The 20878-nt window shown below is 45.4% G+C and overlaps 1 protein-coding gene across 13 annotated transcripts in view; it reads left to right on the forward strand.

Moving 5' to 3' along the window:
- Nucleotides 1-20878, forward strand: part of TP53BP1 (tumor protein p53 binding protein 1) — an 84320-nt gene that overhangs the window by 42435 nt on the left and 21007 nt on the right. For 10 of the 13 annotated variants that reach the window (XR_012154135.2, XR_012154134.2, XR_012154136.2 and 7 more), the window contains 10 exons: nt 66-302; nt 923-980; nt 1923-2015; nt 3500-4004; nt 9020-9172; nt 17400-17689; nt 18219-18395; nt 18631-19061; nt 19583-19774; nt 20364-20567. Coding sequence is in view for 9 of the 13 variants with exons in the window: in XM_073304644.2 (XP_073160745.1) it covers nt 66-302; nt 923-980; nt 1923-2015; nt 3500-4004; nt 9020-9172; nt 17400-17689; nt 18219-18395; nt 18631-19061; nt 19583-19774; nt 20364-20567 (2340 nt within the window). In the remaining 4 variants the exon portion in view is untranslated. Of the gene's footprint in view, nt 1-65; nt 303-922; nt 981-1922; nt 2016-3499; nt 4005-9019; nt 9173-17399; nt 17690-18218; nt 18396-18630; nt 19062-19582; nt 19840-19908; nt 20568-20878 lie in introns of those variants that run through there. The other 3 variants (XR_012154137.2, XM_073304648.1, XM_073304647.2) reach the window with 3 other exon arrangements.

Consider the following 20878-nt stretch of genomic DNA (forward strand, 5'->3'; position numbering starts at 1 on the left):
GCAGCAAACACTACACTGGCCATTTTCACTTTGTATTTTGTGCCTTCTTTCCTTTCTCATTTTAGTGGATGGCAGCTGCCCAGATAGAACCATAATAACCAGCGATGTCACAGCAGAGGGCAGTATTGGCACCAATGATGTCACTGTGGAGAGCGCTATGGCATCAGCAGATGTGTTGGAAGAGTGTGAAAAGGGGGATTCTGATGCAGCTCCTGAGGCTGATGGAAAACTCTGTCTTCGAATGAACCTTGCTACCCCTGTGAGCGAGGAGAGTGAGGGGAGTCTGCCCTTCAGTCTGGAAAGTAAGGGAATGGAAAACTGGGGAATATGTAGGTGCTGACTGTCTCCTCACCCTGGGATACCCCACCCAGTGCCAGTCACTTGACAAGGGCTTGGAATCAGATTTGTTTGGAGAGCTGCTGGCCTCCTCTCACAGGAATCCTTTTTTTAGTTCCATTGCACAGTAATGTCTAAGAAAATAGTGTGTCCTACAGCTGAGAGGGGTGTAGAGACCCACTTAGGTGGGGGAGGGGAGCTCATGTCCCATTGGCATTGCAGTGAAGCAGAGGCCCTTCCAGGTGGGGGGGGAGACGTTCCTATGGCAGGAAGCTAGGTTTGTGTGTTTCAACAGAGTTGGGGGGCAATTAGGAGATGTGATCCCAGTCGGTTCTCTTGAGAAAAGTGTAACTTCAGTATCTGAATGCTGCTCTTCTGCTCAATCTATGTAATATGCTCAAGTAATCATACAGGCTGAGGGTTGCAGTGGGAAGCTGAAATGGCTGGTTGAGGGGGGATGGGATGGTTTCCTAGCTATCTTCTCTTCTGTTGCTCAACCCCTCTAGCTGCAGAGCTCATGGGGGCAGGAAGGCTGTTCAGGTGTGGTACTAACAGGATTCTTTCTCCCCTCCCCCATCTCTTTCAGAGCCTGCAGCCAGTGAAAGGAAAAATGGATCCTCTGCTGTTGCTGGAGCTGTTGCCAGGTAACTACTGCTTGTTGCCAAGCAGAGTGGTTGAACGCAAAGTTCTTGGTAATGAGAGAAATGATCATCTACTAACAGCAGGAAAAATAAAAATGAGACCCAGCAGCATGGAGCTGGCTCAGCCACTGCTTTTGACTTAACCCCTTGCCACCTGCCGTGATGCTTCTGGTGCAAGGCACTTGCCTTGGTTCAGGTGCTCCCACCTGCCATTTTATTCTGGCCTGGGGGCTTCCTGCTAACTTCCTGCCTTTCTTGGCCCCATGGGGCCCTGGCAAGAGTGGAGGGGCTAAAATGGTGGCCCAGCAGGATTTGGTTGTGAAAGATTCAGATTGTTTGGGGGGTGGAATCCTGAAATAAGTGCTATTAAGAGACCTTTGCCACAGAATTGCCTGCTGTGTGTGAGCGTTGCCATCACTCATTTTTCTGAGAGTGGGGAAGCTTTCTAGTTGTGTGGTGAGTTTGACCTTTCAAGTGTGTTGCGAGCTTGTCATCTCAGGTGTTTTTTTGCTGTGTCATGAAAGCTATTATCAGCTCTCACTGGGAAGAGGAGGGTATTAAAATGTAGGGTGCAAATGATCTAATATCGCCACCTTGTGGCAGCAAGGGAGTACTGGACCATGATACTGTACTTTCTCGAAAGCTAGTGTAATGCTGACATCATGCTTATTGCACTGTCTCAAGCTACCGAGTTTCTCCTGGCTGGCAAAAAGGGGCCCGAGATGAAGGAAGTAGGCAACAACTTCTTACAATTGTGAGTTGTCTCTTGACCCTGGAGAGCTCTGACCAACTCCAACTGCTTTGCTGATTTATGGCACAACAAATTAATCAGCCTAAAGGCCAGTCTTTTGTTGGTTCTAGTGATTTTAGACATTTCTCCTTTCCAATGACAGTACTTTCCTAGTTCCTGTGATTGTGACCTGTTTCTTTAATCTCTACAACTAGCTCACAGAAGACACTGTCTGTGTTTAGTCGTGTCTGTGAAGTACGACGAGAGGATGAGGCCAGAGGTCATGATCTTCCTGCTGCTCCATTTAGGTATAGAGCTTTGCGTTTTATTCTTGTTTGGCCCTGTAGTGAGGTTCCATGTCCCTTTAGGAGCCCTGTGCTGTGTCACTGATTCTGGGGTGACCTCTAGAGAAAGATGGGGGGAGCACTGTGTGCATGTACTCAGTAATATGACTGGTAGGTGTGGGTCATGCAGTAACCAAGCTGTGCTCTCTAGCTTTGAAGTTTGATGTGAGGATTGCTGCTGGGTGAGATGCCCAGAGCCGAAGAGAGTGTTGTAGGTGGGGTCATTCAGAAGCCATCCATACAAGGGCTATTGCCTCCCTGCCCTTTGCTTATCCTGCCAAAAATCGCATGGTCTTATTTGCTACCATATCAGCTATTGTTTCTTGTTTTTTCCAAGTAATTTTTTTCCTCACACATGCAGCTGGCTATCGCCAGATTAAAATGAAAGGGTTATAGAAGTGCTTACTGGTAGCTGTTAGATGACAATGCAGTATAACTGTGTAAGCCACTAGCACCCAGAAGCTTTTCACTCCTGCACCTTGCTTAACATCTGTTGATTGGGGAGTGAGATTACAGGGGTATGGGCTCTCACATACAGCAGATTAACATACATTGTGTACAGTATTATTAATGTTTGTTATGGCAGTGCCTATGAACTTACCAAGATTGAGGCCCCATAGTACTAGACACTATACAAACACAGAGCAGTAGGTAGTCCCTGCTCTGAGAAGATTAGTCTATCTAGACAAGACAGACAAAAGGATGAGATACTAGCAAATGCCATGTTTGGTTCACTACCTTTTTTTTTTTTTTTGGTGGGGGTATAATGGGGTTTAGCCAAATGGCAATACAAGGAAAGGGAGTGGGGTGACAGGGATAGAGCAGGAGAAAAGAGGGAGAGAAGGAATGCATGAGGGGTATGTGTGAAGTGAGGCTGAGGTGAAGAGACTGAGAATCAGTGTGGGAGTAGGTTGGGGCAAATGGCCAGTCAGCAAAAGGTAGATAAAGTCTAGTCAAAACTTGAGAAAATATTAGTGTTTGCTCCTCTACATCATCTCCCAGTTACTTTTCTCATTGTCCTTAGCCACTGTAACACCAAAGGAATGGTACAGTAAAGTGTGATGGTTCCTGAAGATTGGATAACTACCAGTAGGGCTGTGTCTAGCTGGTATTGGATACCTGGAGCAAAACACGCTTCAGTTAATGCTTTAGTTTGTGCTAAGTGTCATCTTTGCCACGGGTTGGGTAACTTTGGAGGTGCTGACATTTCAAAGGAACATTGGCACTTAGAGGAACACTGCTGTGTTTAGCTACAGGAAGGTTGTAGTAGAACCACCAGTTAATCTGTTCCCAATGCATAAAACTAAGTGATTCTTATGCACTCCTGACAGATTATTAAATGAACATCACATAAAAAGCCATGGGGAGTCCTGCTTGCGTGTGGTGGGTGCTTGGGCACCCATTGCTTTGAACATCTTAATATTGATCTGCATTTGATTGGTTTGCAGGGGGAACCTGTTCAGTTTCCCAAGCACACAGGAGGAGGAGGAAATGCATGATGATCCTGAAGCTTGGCAACAGTGTCAGAAGCGCACCTCTTGTGGGGAAATTAAAGTTTCTCAGCCCACAGAGCAGGACTCCGGACATCCGCCATCCCATGCAAAAGAGGGAGAGGCTATGGAAGTTGATATTGAAAGAGATCTGGAAAAGGAAGGGAAGAGCACACAGGAGAAGCTGAGTAAGGCTCTGGCAGCCCAAGAGAGGGATAAAGGCCAGCAGATGTGGGCTGGCACCAGTAACAAAGAGGTCCAAACTACAGGAGGTTCTCTTTTGGCCTCAGCAGCTGTGTCAGCAGCAACACAGACAGTGACGGGAGTGAGCAGCCAGATAGAAGTGGGAACGAGCATGGCTGGGCAAAGGCCTGGCCAACAGGATGCCAAGGTCCAAACTGAGGAGAGTGGGGAGAAGCTTGTGAATGCCCCTGGAGATGACACTGAGTCTCTGCACAGCCAGGTGAGAATGAGCAAAAGCTCAGGTCGCTTTTATGTAGTTTCAAGCCCCTGGGTTCTGAAATTGAAGACTTTACTGCATTAGATATGGAAATAATACTCCAGTCAGTACAGTATCCTTCTGGTGGTTTTACTTTGCATCCTCAGCCCTAAAGTTTGAATGTACCAAAACTGCAATGGAGAAGTAGTCTCAGTGGGTGGGGAGAGCTGTGTAGTGGAATGTTGGGCATCTGTCACCTGGAGAGGTGTATGGCTGGTGACTGTTGCTTTTTTGTACCCAGGATACAGGTAAGGTAATACATTTCCTCTTTCCCTCTCTCTGCTGGGCAGGGGTGGAAGTAACTTCTTGAGGGAAGGGGTTTGAACTCTTCTGCACGCAACCAGCCCTTATCACTGTGACTTCATCCAATAGCCATGGATAAGCATGTTCATGGAGTGTTCCTGGAAAGAAATACCTTTAAAATGTTGTTCTATTAAATTTTCCTCCTGAGATGAACCCAGTGAGAGGAATGTAATGGACTGACCAAAGCCTCAGAACTATTGTAAGGAAGTGTGCATACTTGAGAAGACCACAGCATTGGGGTCACATTCTGAAGGTTTCTTCACAACCATAAGGGCTAGAAAATATGTGGTGGCTTTAAATGAAAGCAACTGGTGGATTCTCTGGCAAACTCCAAATCAGAAGGAGACACAGGGCCCGGGATATGACTTATTAGGCAAGAAGATTCCTTGATAAACTTATGCAGATTGAATTGACCCAATTGGGTATTTTCATAGTTTCCATCACATCCAGCTTTGGCTCCTTCCATTTACTTCAGTCCTATGGCACCCTTGCCATTGGACTACCTCAAGGAGAAGCTGAATATGATCTGGATGTTCCCGTTTAATCACCTAGCTTCCTGTGCAAGGGCTGTTGTTGGACTGGAAACACTATGGGAAAAGAGCTCCTGTTTCCTAAGGCTTTTTACATATTCTGCTCTGTTTCCAGAGCACTGGTTGGTAATATTTTGATAAGGGGGCATCTCATATCCAACAAGTGTTAAGCTGTTAAAATATCTTACTTTCACATTAAACAGTTTTGTGGTTTGGGATTCTGTATCAAGTTATCATTGGCTTCCTCTCATTATAACAATTGCCATTAAAAACCTTTTTATTAAACACAGAAGAAGGAAAACAGCTAAAGCTATTGAAACATAAAGAATTCTGTAAGGCTTTCATTTAAACAATTGACTGTCCTGTTTGGAGGAAAAGAAAAAGTTCATTTGGATGGTCCTGAGCTCTTGTTGCTGTTGAAGTCTGACCCAACTTCTTTGTAAGATGAAACAAGACAAACTCACCCAAAAGGGAAAGAATAGCAAAGAGCACTTCTGCTGTCACAGCCAAGACTTGTCACACAGTTGTATCCATCTTTCCAATACCGGGCAAACTTTTACCGGCAACAAGCTGTTTAAGGCATTGCTTTTTAGCTTGCCTGTCTGGTCATGGGGCTTGCAGCAGTGTTGCAAGAGTAGATTTGTCTTGACTGTGTAAGCCAGAAAGAGAGAGGTGAGAGAGGAGAAATGAGGTGGAGTGGGGAGATGACGTGACTGAGTGGGCCACAGCAGGAAACTCTGACTTGCATCCTAGATGTTTTGTTGAGACACCCCGACCCCAATAAGCAATGCCCAGAAAGGAAAGGCAATTTCATTCCCAACTTTAACCAATAAATGTGTATTGGTGATTTTAACTTCCTCCTGTTTCTAGAATCTTTCAGCCTGTGCCATGACAACTTGTGACTTTACCAGGGTGCTTGAAGACTCCCTACCACACTTCTTTTAATTTAAGCAGTCTAGTTAATACCAATATTTGTCTTCAACTTTGCTGACTTACACTATATAATATTTCAGGGTTGTCCCTCTGTGGGTCACTCTGCTTTTTAGAATATCTGATTCAGTGTGAAACAATGGAAACCGCTAGGAGCATGTTTGAGAGTTTTTTGTTCAGAATGTCACTAGGTTCAATCAGCATTGGGATTCACTGTGTGTGACTGTTCCGTTTTTAAGTTTTCAGCCATTTTGATTTTACATATTACATCAGTGTGACACCACAGGCTTTCAGCTACAGTAAGGCATGTATCTATGACTTGCCAAGTGTCCTAGACCAGTGTTTCATGAACTGGGGTCTGTGAGGGTACTCCAGGAGGTCCGCAAGTCATGTCCAGGGCTGCCGGCGCCACTGATCAACAGGAGGCGCTGGGAGGGCGGGGGAGGAGCGTGGATGGGGCTTGCTTGGGGGAGGGGGCAGGAAGAGGAGAGGCGGGGGTGTAGTGGGGGCAGGGCCTGGGGCTGAACAGGGGTTAAGCACTCCTGGGGAAAATTAGAAGTCGGCACCTGTGCGTTGAAGCTCATGTTCTTACCCTTGTTTTGTGGTATCATATTATACATGTATTTTCTGTTTTTATACACTTTTTGACATTATTTTACGTGCCAATAATTAATTATGGATCGCTGGTTAAAATGTAAAAATAATGGTGACTCAAGTGAAGGTGCATCATGCTTGAGTGAAACTACTCAAACACTTGAACTAAAATGCAAAATACATAAGTACTGTGACGAATATTTGTTTGGATTTATGAGTTCAGATTCTGAAGACTGGCAGAAAGCACGTGTCCTCTGTTATGAATTATTATCCGATGAATGCATGAAACAGCCAAATTTCACCAGCATCTAGAAACTAAATATAAGCAAAATGTGAACCAATCTTTCGAATTTTTCCAAAACAAGCAGCGAAAACTATGTGCAAGCCAGAAATTGATAACAAAAGGCTGTGTTTGCTTCTTATCAAGTATCCCTACTAATAGCAAAGGCAGGGAAACCTCACACTATTGCACAGGAACTAATTCTGCCTGCTGCAAAAGCAATGACCAGTGCAATGCTTTGGGATAAAGCTGCAAAAGATTGAAATTTGATCTCACTATCCAACAACACTGTCACCTGTAGAATCGAAGATATGTCTGTGAATATAAAAGAGCAGTTAACTACAAGGGTATACAAAAGCCAATATTATTTACTGCAACTGGATGAAAGTACAGATGTTTCTGGCAATGCTAATTTGCTGGCATTCATTTGATATGAATTCGACAGTAAAACTAACAAAGATTTCCTATTTTGCCATGGATTACCAACACATACTACCCCTGAAGCTGTGTTTAATAATCTGAATGATTTCATAATAAATAAAATCAAGTGGTCAAAATGTGTAGGAATCCCTACTGATGAGACTCGTGCAATGTCAGGAAAGTACAGCAGACTCATTGCACACGTTAAGGATCTCATACCTACAGTTACGTGGAATCATTAGCGTATACCATGAGAAGCATTAGCTGCCCGAAAAAAGGCAGGAAAACTGAAGACAACGCTGGATGAGGTGGAGAAAGTGGTCAACTTTATTAAAGCTCATCCACTAAATTCCTGCATCTTTAATGCCCTTTGCGATGACATGAGTAGCGATCATAAACGGCTTTTTACATTCATAAGTGCGTTGGTTGTCTCGTGGGAAAGTACTCAACCGCTTGTTTGAGTTATATGATGAAATATGAATATTTTTCATAGATATGACATTTCAGTTGAGCAAGCATATCCGTGATTTTTTGCGCTTAGTTATGGTAGCGTACTTGGCCGATATTTTCACCTATTTGAATGGACTAAATTTGAGCCTACCAGGGGTAGCTACGCCCAATATTTAAAGTTGAAGACACAGTGGAAGTGCTGATTTAAAAAATTGGACTTTATGGTCAAATTGTCTTCAGAACTGTGTATGAATCATTTCCAATGCTGAATGATTTTCTTGAAATGTCTGAAGAAAAGCTGTGTGATGAAATACAAAACGTTCTTATTGAACATTTGCAGGTTTTGAAGAACAACTTCAGGGATTATTTTCCTCTTCCCGATTCCGGTAACAATTGGATCCGGGATCCATTCAATGTTAGATGTCAACATCACCAAAAGTTTAACTTCATCTGAAGAAAATTGCCTTTCATGTGACACCTCCTTTGAAATTTATTTTCAATCAGTACAGTCTGGTAGACTTTTGGTTATGTCTGAGACTTGATTATGCCAAACTGTCAACCAAAGCGTTCAAGTATTTAATGCCATTTCCCACAACATATTTATGTGAATGGGCATTCTCTGCACTTTTATATGTGAAATCAAACTACAGAAACCGACTGACTGTAGAAGCAGATCTAAGAATACAACTTTCCACCAACGAGCCAAACGTTTGTGATCTTGTTTCGACAAAACAACATCCTTTGCATTAATGTTTTGTTAGCTTGTGTGTTTTTTTATGAAGTTTTCTTTATTTTTATTATCATTAAATCTAAACAGCTAGAATAGTTCCTTAGATAAATGTGTCTGGGTATCTGTCTAATAAATAATAAAAAAAAATTTAGTGGTACAATAGTTTATAAACAAAAAATTAATAATAGAGCTTTTCATGAACACGGAATTTTTTTCTTCAAATGTAAATAACATCAGTAGCCTTGGGGGGTCCGCAAAAATTTTTAAATAAAAGTGGGGGTCCTCAGGTTGCTAAAGTTTGAGAACCGCTGTCCTAGACTATTGTGATATCAGATGTAACTCAACCAATCATTATCTTTACAGCTAATTTGCATGCAACAGTTGCATTGGTTATATGAGGGACACTGCACAGATAGTGGAATACTTGACCCAACTGCCTCGCTTTTGCAACAGCACGGGCTTCCAGCTGCGAGTATTGTGTAGCAGGCTGAATTGGGCTTCAGTTATCTTGAACAATTTATGAAGTCCTCTGCACAACAGTCCTGAGGCAGCCCAGAATCAAGAATGTTGTGGAGAAGCCTGTGTGTGGAATCATGGCAGAAATTTGATCAGAGTCTGGTGTTAAAACAGTTTGTTGAATGTTGTCTCCTGGTAACATGGTGCTCACAGAATTACACAACAAAAATATTTGTGCAGTGGGGTGGCTTACTTTCATATTTATTAGTTCATTTTGTTATTTCAGGGAGAGGAGGAGTTTAACCTGCCCCAGCCACCCCGAGGCCATGTCCAGCATCGCCACATGCGAACCATCCGTGAAGTGCGCACAGTTGTCACACGTATCATCACAGATGTTTACTACATAGATGGTGCTGAGGTAGAGCGGAAGGTCATTGAGGTAAATCCAATTTCAGGGGTGAATGTGGTGATCTGTTTTCAGGAGGACACATTAAATCCAAATAAGCAGGGACCTTGCCTGCTGGTATTTGTGTGGCCACAGGAAACAGCAAAGTCAACTTAACAGGCTGCCATGCTCTGGCACTGATCTTTGCTCACCCCCTATGAGACTTGAACATCTTTCATTAAGAATCACACTGTGTTTAAACGAAAAGCTGCTTCCTTGTGTTGATGCCACGTTTCTTGTGTGGTGATAGTATTACTTCAGCGTAGTGTAATATGTGCTACCCACAACATTGAGGGTTTCAGAGGGGTAAAAATTCCAACAGGGAACAACAATCTCTTTGGTGATTTAACAAAACGGTGTAACTTAGTGCTGCATTATAATCATTCTGGAGCTAACATTCCTCCTGGGAGACCGAGGAATCAGTAGAAACCTCCTTGATTGCTTTGCCATAGCAAGTGACTTCAGAGGGGTTTCCATTCCAATCCCTAATATCCTATCAGAAGAGACTCAAAAACATTCCTTTCAATGTTCCCTCTAATTTTTCCAATCCATGTGCAGAATTAATTTTGTTATGTGCACCAGTATGAAGGTGATGTGTGGCAGGGATGGGGCCGAGGGGTTTGGAGTGTGGGAGGTGCTTCAGGGCTGGGGCAGAGGGTTGGGGTGCAGGCTGCCCAGGGCTGTGGTGGGGAGAGAGGACTCCCTCCAACCCTTTCTTTCCACAGCGGCACCTGAGCTGGGGGAAAGCGTCTTTCCCGCTCTGGTCCCGGGGCTGCTGCAGCCGGGGAGAGTCGCTGCAGCCCTGCACACCCCATGCCCCTGAGTGCAGTGTGCACACCTGCGCAGCCCTTGGTGGCCTCCTGCACAGGTGCACACCTTAGAGGGAACATGGCTTGGGGCAATAAAACATCTTATGCTTTCAGGCTGAGATCCAAGTTCTTACCTTACAAAATCAGTTGAGCCCTTATATAGATATATGGCCCTATAGAAGTGAGAGATTAATTGCTGCTGCTGTGTGAACATACACCTACATTAAGAAATAGTGTGCCTTTTTGGTATTCAGACAACTGGCAGGTTAGATTTAAATTGCAACCATCCCTGGGACTCTGCTCTTGCTGAGAGTGAGGAATCTTAGGGCTATCTGAAGAATGGTGATTTGGAAAGTGACTGACTGACTGAAAATTAGGACATGTCTAAATGGTGAGTTAATGCATGGTAAGCTGGTGTGTGAAATCTGCAGTGATCCAGTGTACCGTGCGCTAACTACCAGAGGGTAGTTATCAGTGGTTCACAGTCAAGCTGGAAGGGCATATTGAGTGGGGTCCTGCAGGGATCAGTTCTGAGTCTGGTTCTGTTCAATATCTTCATCAATTATTTAGGTTATGGCATAGAGAATACACTTACAAAGTTTGTGGGTGATACCAAGATGGGAGGGGTTGTAATTGCTTTGGAGGATAGGATTAAAATTCAAAATTATCTGGACAAGCTGGAGAAATGGTCTGAAGTAAATATTATGAAATTCAATAAGGACAAATGCAAAGTACTCCACTTAGGAAGGAACAATTAGTTCCACACATACAAAATGGGAAATGACTTCCTAGGAAGGAGTACTGCAGAAAGGGATCTGGGGATCATAGTGGATCACAAGCTAAGTACGAGTCAACAGTGTCACACTGTTGCAAAAAAATCAAAGATCATTCTTGGATATATTAGCAGGAGTGTTTGTAAACAAGACAAGAGAAGTAATTCTTCCACTCTACTCTGCGCTGATTAGGCCTCAACTGAAGTATTGCCCAGTTCTGGGAGCTACATTTCAAGAAAGTTGTGGAGAAACTGGAGAAAGTCCAGAGAAGAGCAAAAAAAGTGATTAAAGGTCTAGAAAACATGGCCTGTGAGGGAAGATTGAAACAATGGGGTTTGTTTAATCTGGAGAAGAGAAGACTAAGGGGGGAGGAGGTGATAAGTTTTCAAGTACATAAAAGGTTGTTACAAGGATGAGGGAGAAAAATTGTTCTCCTTAACCTCTGAGGATAGGACAAGAAGCAATGGGCTTATATTGCAGCAAGGGCAGTTTAGGTTGGACGTTAAGAAAAACTTTCTAATTCCTAAATCAACGGGTAGTGATCAATGGCTTGATGTCTAGTTGGCAGCTGGTATCAAGCGGAGTGCTCCAGGGGTCGGTCCTGGGGCTGGTTTTGTTCAACATCTTTATTAATGATCTGGATGATGGGCTGAATTGCACCTTCAGCAAGTTCACAGATGACACTAAGTGGGGGGGAGAGGTAGATACGCTGGAGGGTAGGGATAAGGTCCAGAGTGACCTAGGCAAATTGGAAGATTGGGCCAAAAGAAATCTGAGGTTCAACAAGGACAAGTGCAGAGTCCTGCACTTAGGAAGGAAGAATCCCATGAACCGCTACAGGCTGGGGACCGACTGGCTAAGCAGCAGTTCTGCAGAAAAGGACCTGGGAATTACAGTGGACGAGAAGCTGGATATGAGTCAGCAATCTGCCCTCATTGCCAAGAAGGCCAACGGCATATTGGGCTGTATTATTAGGAGTACTGTGAGCAGATCGAGGGAAGTGATTATTTCCCCTCTGTTCGGCACTGGTGAGGCCACACCTGGAGTACTGTGTCCAGTTTTGTTCCCCCCACTACAGAAAGGATGTGGACAAAATTGGAGAAAGTCCAGTGGAGGGCAATGAAAATGATCAGGGGGCTGGGGCACATGACTTACGAGGAGAGGCTGAGGGAACTGGGGTTATTTAGTCTGCAGAAGAGAAAAGTGAGGGGAGATTTGATAGCCTTCAACTAACTGAAGGGGGGTTCCAAAGAGGATGGAGCTCAGCTGTTCTCAGTGGTGGCAGGTGACAGAACAAGAAGCAATGGTCTCAAGTTGCAGTGCGGGAGGTCTAGGCTGTATATTAGGAAACACTATTTCACTAGGAGGGTGGTGAAGCACTGGAATGGGTCACCTAAGGAAGTGGTGGAACCTCCATCCTTAGAGGTTTTTAAGGCCCGGCTTGACAAAGACCTGGCTGGGATGATTTAGTTGGTGTTGGTCCTGCTTTGAGCAGGGGATTGGACTAGATGACCTCCTGAGGTCTCTTCCAACCCTAATCTTCTATGATTCCTAACTGTCAGGGTGGTTAAGCACTGGAATAAATTTGCCTTGGGAGGTTATGGAATCTCCATCATTGGAGATTTTTAAGAGCAGGTTAGACAAACACCTGTCAGGGATGGGTCTAGATAATACTTAGTCCTGCCATGAGTGCAGGGGAATGAACTAGATAAGCTCTGGAAGGGATCTCCAGAGGTCATCTCCTTCCCCGCCCCCCCCCTCCGTACACAGCTTACACCTCTTCAACAGCACTGACAGTAACAACACTAAAACTCAAGTTGGCTCTTTCCTCCTCAGGAGATTCAGACCCATTGGAAGAACTGCTCCTTTTGTACTGCTCTTATTCATTTCCCAGGAGAAGCCCACAGCCTTGGGACCAGCCACCACCTCACTTGGCTCAGTCACTCAGACTCCTATTACCATCTGTTGACTCCTCCAACAGGCCATAGTGAGGGCCCTGGGATCAGTTACCCCTCTTCGGAATCTATCCGATTTGGTAGGAAGTCGCCACGTGCCTCCTCCCACCCCCCCCAAATTAATATGCTAATTAACATATATGCTAATAACCATCAAATCTACTCCTGAATCTGATGGAGGAGGAGTGTCTTCTGCGAGACTGCCCATTCCACTAGTCACAATCCACATCTGTTGCCCTGCTTTAGAACATGCCCACTGAAAACATTTGAAAAGCTGATGCCTGGCCATTGTGCACACTTTTTCCCAGCACCATGCTATTGTGCATGCTTCCAGGGCAGATGCAGCCTTGGGTACAGCTGTTCTCCGATCTGTACTAGATCTCTCCTCAGCACCCACCTCCATTATTGGGACACTGCTCAGGAGCCACCTAATGTAGAGCACCCACAGGGACAAATACTCAAAGGAGTGGCTACTTATCTGTAGAGTAACTGCAGTTCTGGATGTTTTGTCTCAATTGGCACTCCACTTTGCCCTCCTTTCCCTCTATTTTGGAGTCCTTGCCATGCCAAATTTTGAAGTTGAGAGAGAGTTCCATATATGCCCTCGGATCAGAGCACGAGGATATACAGGATGCAAGTGCAGACCCCATGGGCTCTGGTACCAAAAATCTGATTGAAAGAGCACGGGGATATGTATACACACTTAGTGGAGCACCCTTAAAAACAAAACATTTAGAAGAATTTCAGTTACTGTAAAGGTAAATAACCTCTTGTTTTCCAAAACCACTTCAAGAGGATCACCAAGAGCTGGACATTCAGGAGAAACAACATAAACTGTTGAACATCCTCCACACAGCAACAATAGGCATGGTTCCCACCTCAAAGAAAGTGGACAGAAAATAGCAAGGCCCCACAAAGGGATTTCAGTATTTCTTTCAGTGCATGACCTCTGACTTCCTGGTGGTCCAGGAGGTTCAGTAGAAATCCAAAGAGCTTCTAAAAATGCCCCTTGAGAGAAGGATTTGAAAAGATTGGATCTCTTTGGCTGCGAGATCTATTCCTCTACCTGCCTCCAAATGAGGGTGGCGGATTTATCAAGCTTTGCTCTCAAAGTATGACTGACTTCTTTGTGGGAGACAAAGATGGACCACTTGCCACAAGACCAGCAGGAGGAACTGAGAACCTTGATTGCAGAAGGACCACTGATGGCCAGGACCTTCCGCCAAGCCACTCTGTATGCCTTGGATATGGTGGAAAGACCATGGCATCCACTGCTGTCGTGAATCATGCTGCTTGCCTCCATCTGGGATCCTACAGTAGGTGCAAACTGCCACAGGGGACCTCCTGTTCAAGGGGGCTGATCTGTTTGCCAATATTATGGATGAAGCACTCCACAGTCATAGGGACATTATGGCGATTCTTCAGTCATTGGACCTCTTATATTCCCATGTCGCAGAGAAAACAGCAACAGAGACAGCAGCCTTATTGCAACTGCAAATGCTAGCCACAGTAGTGCACATCTGAGCCCCTGCACAGGAGAAGGAGATTCCATAGGCATCGGTCATCAGCTCCACCTTGTTCCATCTGACATACATCAGAACTGGTTTTTGGAGGAAGGTGCAGCGAGTGTCTAGAGCCCTACGGAACCTCCTACAAATCCTACTTTCCTGACCCTATTGGGAACCTTTCTTTTTTCTGGAAGACTGGATGAGAATATCTTAAGGACTCACTGGCCTGAGGTTAGTAAGCCCAGGGGTATTCCATTCGGTTCCAGTGTCTGCCTACCCCGCACTTCCCTGTCCCTTTTCAGGGACCACTCTCTTGAGTCTTCTGGAACAGGAAGTGAACTCCTTAATACATCTTGGGGCTGGGAGGAAGTAGCCTCAGAATTCAAAGGAAGAGGCTTCTATTCCCTCTACTTTCTGGTTCCAAAGAAGAAAGGGTATTGAAGGTTAATCCTCGACCTTTGAATTCTCAGTATCTTCATTCAGCGTTTTGGATTCATTATGGTTACCCTAACTACTGCTATAATACCCTCCTTGGTTCTCTTAGACTTTTAGGTCTTGACCTTCAGGACACGTACTTTCACATCTCTATTCACTTGACTCACAGAAAGTACCTTAGATTTTTGTTTTGGATCCTTCATATCAGTATTGATGTAAGCATGAAAAGGGATCAATTTTTATAACTTGCCGTGGTGCCCCTTAGATTTAAAGCTGAAATCTAACAAACTAGGTTTGCCAACTGGATACGTGTTTATAGCCAATGTAGAATGGAATATTTTAGGATAGTCCTTTTTTATTTGGTCCAGGGACTGTTAGCTTACTAATGTGATTTTTTTTTTTTTTAAATGCTGGGTTCTTTTCAGGTCAGCTTTTAACTTGAACGGTATTTCTTAAATCAGGACACTTGCTTATTCTTCAACAAACAATTTATTAGTTGACCCAGAGCCACATTAGTATACAAGCAACAGTTCAGCACTCCACTATAGACATAACCACTGTTCTGGGTGTGTGCTATACACACAATAAAGTCTTGCAAGCCATTATCACAGACTCTAGAGTTGAGGTTCAGCATTTACACCAAGAAACAATGGCGATTATCAATATTTCTTATGATATTAACTTACGATAATCAGTTCAGTCCTTTAGTACCTAACACATTTATCACACTTCCAAGGATGCTCTTGTCTTTAAGGCATTTTTAAGAGGGTGGTTGTTATCTGTTTGAGCAGATTTGTCCAAAAAGGGCAAGTTTAGAACATTAAAAGGAATTACTTAATGTTGTTGTAGCCTACAGGTATGTGTGTTTGCTAGGTAAGACATAGGTATAAGTTAAGGAAGTAATGCAATGTGTCTACGAACCTCATGGCCTGCAAAACAATAGCTTAGCTAAACTAGTCAAGGCCTAAAAAGCCTTAGCACAAGCTGCTAACCAAGAGTAACTCTTGATCAGAAGCTGGGAATGGGCGACAGGGATGGATCACTCTATTACCAGTTCTGTTCGTTCCCTCTGAAGCACCTGGCATTTGCCACTCTTGAAAGACAGGATACTGGGCTAGATGGACCTTTTGTCTGACCCAGTATGGCTGTTCTTATCAGAAGATAAAATGCTGTAATGACTAAACTGCTGTTTGGTAACCATAAGATATACTTGTTGATGCCAGCTTGAGATATTTTAAGATAGGAACATAAGCAGAAGTCCAACCATGCCGTGGTAACTAATTTAACACACATGCTAATAAGCTTGAGATAAAAGGCCTAGTAACTTGTGGGAAAAGGGCACTCCAACATTCGTGGGGTGTGAAAGTTTAGATAAGGAAATGGATCTGAAACCTCTAATGAATATGCATTAGGCATCATGGGCATCAACATAATACATTATAACCTGTTTCCTTCAATTTGGGACCCTACTTTACCCTGGCACCTCAATTTCATGCTTAGTGTGTTGAGAAGTCTTCCTTTCAGACTCATGGGAACCTGTTCATTCTTCCACCTGTCCTTCAAGACTTCTTTCCTCATGGTAATCACTTCAGCGAGGAGAGATTGGGAAGTAGGTGCCCTCATGCCTAACCTACTGTACGGTGTTCTACCTAACAGTTACTTTGCGTCCCCATTCTCGTTTCATCGGAGTTCCATATCCCTCAGGACATCCAACTACCAGTCTCTTACCCCAAGCCTCACTCTTTAAGGCAAGAGGCCAGTCTCCATACTTTGGATGTAATTAGAGCTCTGGCCTTCTGTCTACACAGGACTATGCCCTCCAGGGTTTCCCCCAGTCTCTTCCTTTCCTTTGCTGAGAGGATGAGGCTTCGCTCTTATTTCCACCCAGAGACTACCCCAGAACCCATTTAGGTATATTCTGGCATGGTATGCATCCTCTGGTGTACACCTCCTCCTAAAGTCACTGCTCCTTCCAGAAGGGCTCAATCAACTTCCATTAGGAAGGTATCCATCAAGGACATTTGTAAGGCAGCCCACTCATCCCCCATGTTCATGTTCTCACAGCGTTTTATGCCTTAGTATAGGCCTCCAGAGCAGATGCAGCCTTTGAAGCTGTTCTACCTCTGTACTGAATCTACCTCTGCAGCAGCCTCCTGTGCATTGAAATGTGGCTCAGGAATCTCCTCATGTGGAGTGCCCGTAGGATAACTCCAAGAAGGAAGAGGTTACTTACCATGAACAGTAACTGGAGGTCTTTGAGATGTTTTGTCCCTATAGATGCTCCACTTCCTACCTCCTTTTCCTTCTGCTTTCGAAGCCTACCATGATCTGAGCTTGAGAAGGAAGTGGAGTGGTACAGTCTGCTCCTCCCTATATGCCCCCATACTGGAGCATGAAGAGGCATATGGTGCAGGCATGAACCTGCAGGTACTGCTAATGAAAAAAATCTCCAGGCAAGAGTGTATGGGTGCACGCATGCCCTCATGTGGAAATTCCATAGGAAGCAAATATCTCAAAGAATTCCAGTCACTGTACAAGGGAAGTAACCTCTCATCACTCACATGGAGCTCGTCCAGCCCCTTTCTGAGATAGGGTTCCCTCTCTTGGGCTGGATTTATGTTTTCAAGTTCACATGATATGAACATGATCCCCTCTTCTCTCAGAGCTCTCTTATCTGACCACTAGAGACCCTCCATCTACATACAGCTTCTGTCTCTTATAGACTGACCTCTCCTTTTCAGGAAACTGAAGAGCCCATAGTGGAGTGCCAGGAGTGTGAGACAGACATCTCCCCCTCCCGAACAACAGGGGGCTCGTCACTGACCTCCGGGGATCTCGGTGACATCAGCTCCCTTTCATCCAAGGCCTCGAGTCTCCATCGTACATCTAGTGGAGCCAGTAGTGGCATGTCAGCTACACATGGTGGCAGTAGCTCAGGGAGGGGAGCTGGATCTTTCAAAGGGAAAGTCAGCGGAATGGAAGCTGGAGAGTTTGCCTTGCCCAGTGGTAGAGGAGTCCTAGGAAAATTGAGGTGTGTATAATGCCTTGGGGACAGGAAGCCAGGCGCTTCATTGCCTGGGTTGGGGTTGGGGTAGGGTTGCCAATTTTGGTTTGATGTATTCTTGGAGATTTCATCACATGACATAATCTTTAATTAAAGATTAATCTTTAATTCCTGGAGACTCCAGGCCAATCTTGGGGGGTTGGCAACCTTAGGTTGGGGAGAGGGTGAGCTGCTAAGTGTCATGAAGACAAGTGGATGGTGACTGTCCTAAGGGTGGGGTATTGCATACATTTCCTGGGAGGGATCTGATTTGATATATGGAAAAGGGAAAATCTTCTATTCTCCTTTATTTTTCCCAACCCCTCCTTTCTCCTGAAAGGACAGGATTTGCCTCCCCTTTGTGCAGTGCTTCCCATAGACTTCATGAAACTCTGCCAGCAAGGTAGCTGTCAGACAAACTTCTCACCAGAAATCAGGGACACAATAAAACTTGAAAGGAGTGGATTTGCTGATGGCTTCTTCTAGGGCAGTGAAATAATCTCACTTAATTCCCTAGCCCTAGAAAAGGAGCTGGCCAGCCAGGGTCCCCTCTCAGGGCTGGTCAGACAGGAGCAACAGCATGTGAGGAGGATGAAGACCCAGCACCTGGCATCCGACAGGGTGGGAAAGCACCTCTTACACCTCGTGGGCGAGGGAGAAGGGGCCGCCCACCATCTCGAGCAACTGGAACAAGGTACCCTGGAAAAGTAGGATGGAACCAGGTCTCTTTTTTGAATGAGTGAATAGGGAGCAGGTGGCTGCATATGATGGGAGGAGTGGGTGAGAAGGGACTCAGTGGGGAACTGCAAGGGTTCATGGTTGGTGGGGGAGAAAGGAGTGGTTGTGCAATGGGAAATCTTCCTTTGGTACATGATAGTTGCTTTCTCTGCTCCCATGGAGCTCACATCTCTTTTCTCTCCCTTTCCCAGGGATGCAGCTGGGAGTGGCCTACTAGGGGTGGAAGATCTCTCGACTACAGCATCACCAGAGGAGAAGCCCTTTGTGCGCATTGTGGTTCACCCACCAGATGGTGGGGACAGATTTGATGCTGCTGGCCCTTGCACTTTGCGCCGAAGTGACTCTCCGGAAATTCCCTTGCAGGTGGTGACAGGTCCCTCGGACAGTGCGGACTTATCCTCTGGGAGCAGCTTTGTGGGCCTGCGAGTGGTAGCCAAGTGGTCCTCAAATGGCTACTTCTATTCTGGGACAATCACCCAGGATGTTGGGGCAGGGAAGTACAAGCTGCTCTTTGACGATGGATATGAGTGTGATGTCTTAGGCAAAGATATTTTACTCTGCGATCCCATTCCACTGGAAACTGAGGTGACTGCGCTCTCTGAGGATGAGTATTTCAGTGCAGGTAACAACAGCTGTGCTCCTGCAGCTCAATTTCTCACTTCCTCTCTGGTCTGAAAAAGACCAGTGGCCTTGGTCTTGGTCTAGGTCTAGGTCACTGCATCCAGCAGGAACTGTCTGCTGGGAAGTGGGTGCCAGGCTGTGGGGTAGAGTCAGGAACATAACATAAGAACGGCCCTATTGAGTCAGACCAAAGGTCTGTCTACCCCAGTATCCTGTCTTCCGACAGTGGCCTGTGCCAGGTGCCCCAGAGGGAATGAACAAAACAGGCAATCAAGTGATCCATCCCCTGTCGCTCATTCCCAGCTTCTGGCAAACAAAGGCTAGGGACACCAATCCTGCCCTTCCTGGCTAATAGCCATTGATGGACCTATCCTCCATGAAATTATCTAGTTCTTTTTTGAACCCTGTTATGGTCTTGGCCTTCACAACATCCTCTGGCAAGGAGTTCCACAGGTTGACTGTGTATTGTGTGAAGAGTCAAAGATCTTGTCAGTAAACAGTTCTAATTTGCTATCTTGTCAGGTGTGGTGAAGGGACACCGGAAGGAGTCTGGAGAGCTGTATTACTGTATTGAAAAGGAAGGCCAGAGGAAATGGTACAAGCGTATGGCAGTAATCCTGTCCTTGGAACAAGGAAACAAACTTCGGGAGCAGTTTGGGCTGAGTCCATATGAACCAATCACACCCCTGACCAAGGCAGCTGACATCAGCCTGGGTAAGAAGTGGCTGCATTGAACTGTTGGAGGCTTCCCAAACTGCATCCAAACCATGTTACTCCAGGTGTGAAGCCAGTAGAACCATAAGCTGACAACACACTGACTTTGCTAGTCATATTATGTCTTTTTGCAGCCTTGAGGCATTGCATGATATCCATAAGAATTCAGTGGGAACTGACTCTGGACAGGCCCTAATTAAGCATGGATCATGCCTTTGCTGCTTCTGCTTTCTAGTGCTGCTCCGACAGCACTGTGTGGTCGCTGCATAGGTATGATTCGCCTAGAAGGAACAGATGCCCAGAGTGGGAGGTGACTGGAAGAGCAGGGAGCTGCAGAGGCATCCTTAGCTCAATGAAGGGATGTGATGATGTCGGCCCTCTAAAGGCAGGTAAGGAAAAGTGAGTATCATGGAGTGAACGAAGACACAAGATGTAGGAAAGCTGATCCTCTCCCCCTGGGTCAGGAGATGGTGTGTAAAGCTCTGTGTGCTTTGCTTATGAGGCTATCGCTCTGGGATGGGTGATGCTTGTGGGTTTGGTGCGGGGGAGCGGGAGATGGATGACTGGCCACTGACTTACTGTGGTTTAGATAACCTGGTGGAGGGGAAGCGGAAGCGGCGCAGTAACTTTGGCTCACCCAGCACTTCCAGCAGCAGCACTACACCCACTCGAAAAGGACAGGAGAGTCCCCGTGTCGCCCCAGGCCTGCTCTCTGGGAAGAGGAAGCTAGTTGCTTCTGAAGATGAGAGATCCCCAGCCAAACGAGGGCGCAAGTCTGCAGCAATGAAACCTGGTAAGAACCTTCCATTCTGCTCTAAACAAACTCGGGGGCTGCAGGCTTCTCTCCCTACATGCAAAAGTACACCTTTCTCCTAAGCAAATGTGTGGAACCCACAGCCTCTGTGTTTGAGGCTATCCTTCTCCCTGGCCATGTATAGGCTCTTTTACCTTGGACGGAAGGATTAAAAATACACTGCAATGCTGTCCCAAGTTCTGCCCATTCATGATGTCCTTTGCAGAGTATTGGTCAGATCTTAGTGATGTGATCATCCTCCCCCTTCCCCCTTGAATGTTTTGATCAGCACTGAAATACCCTAACAATAT

Source organism: Lepidochelys kempii, chromosome 10, assembly GCF_965140285.1.
Source record: "Lepidochelys kempii isolate rLepKem1 chromosome 10, rLepKem1.hap1, whole genome shotgun sequence".
Classification (NCBI taxonomy): Eukaryota; Metazoa; Chordata; order Testudines; family Cheloniidae; genus Lepidochelys; species Lepidochelys kempii.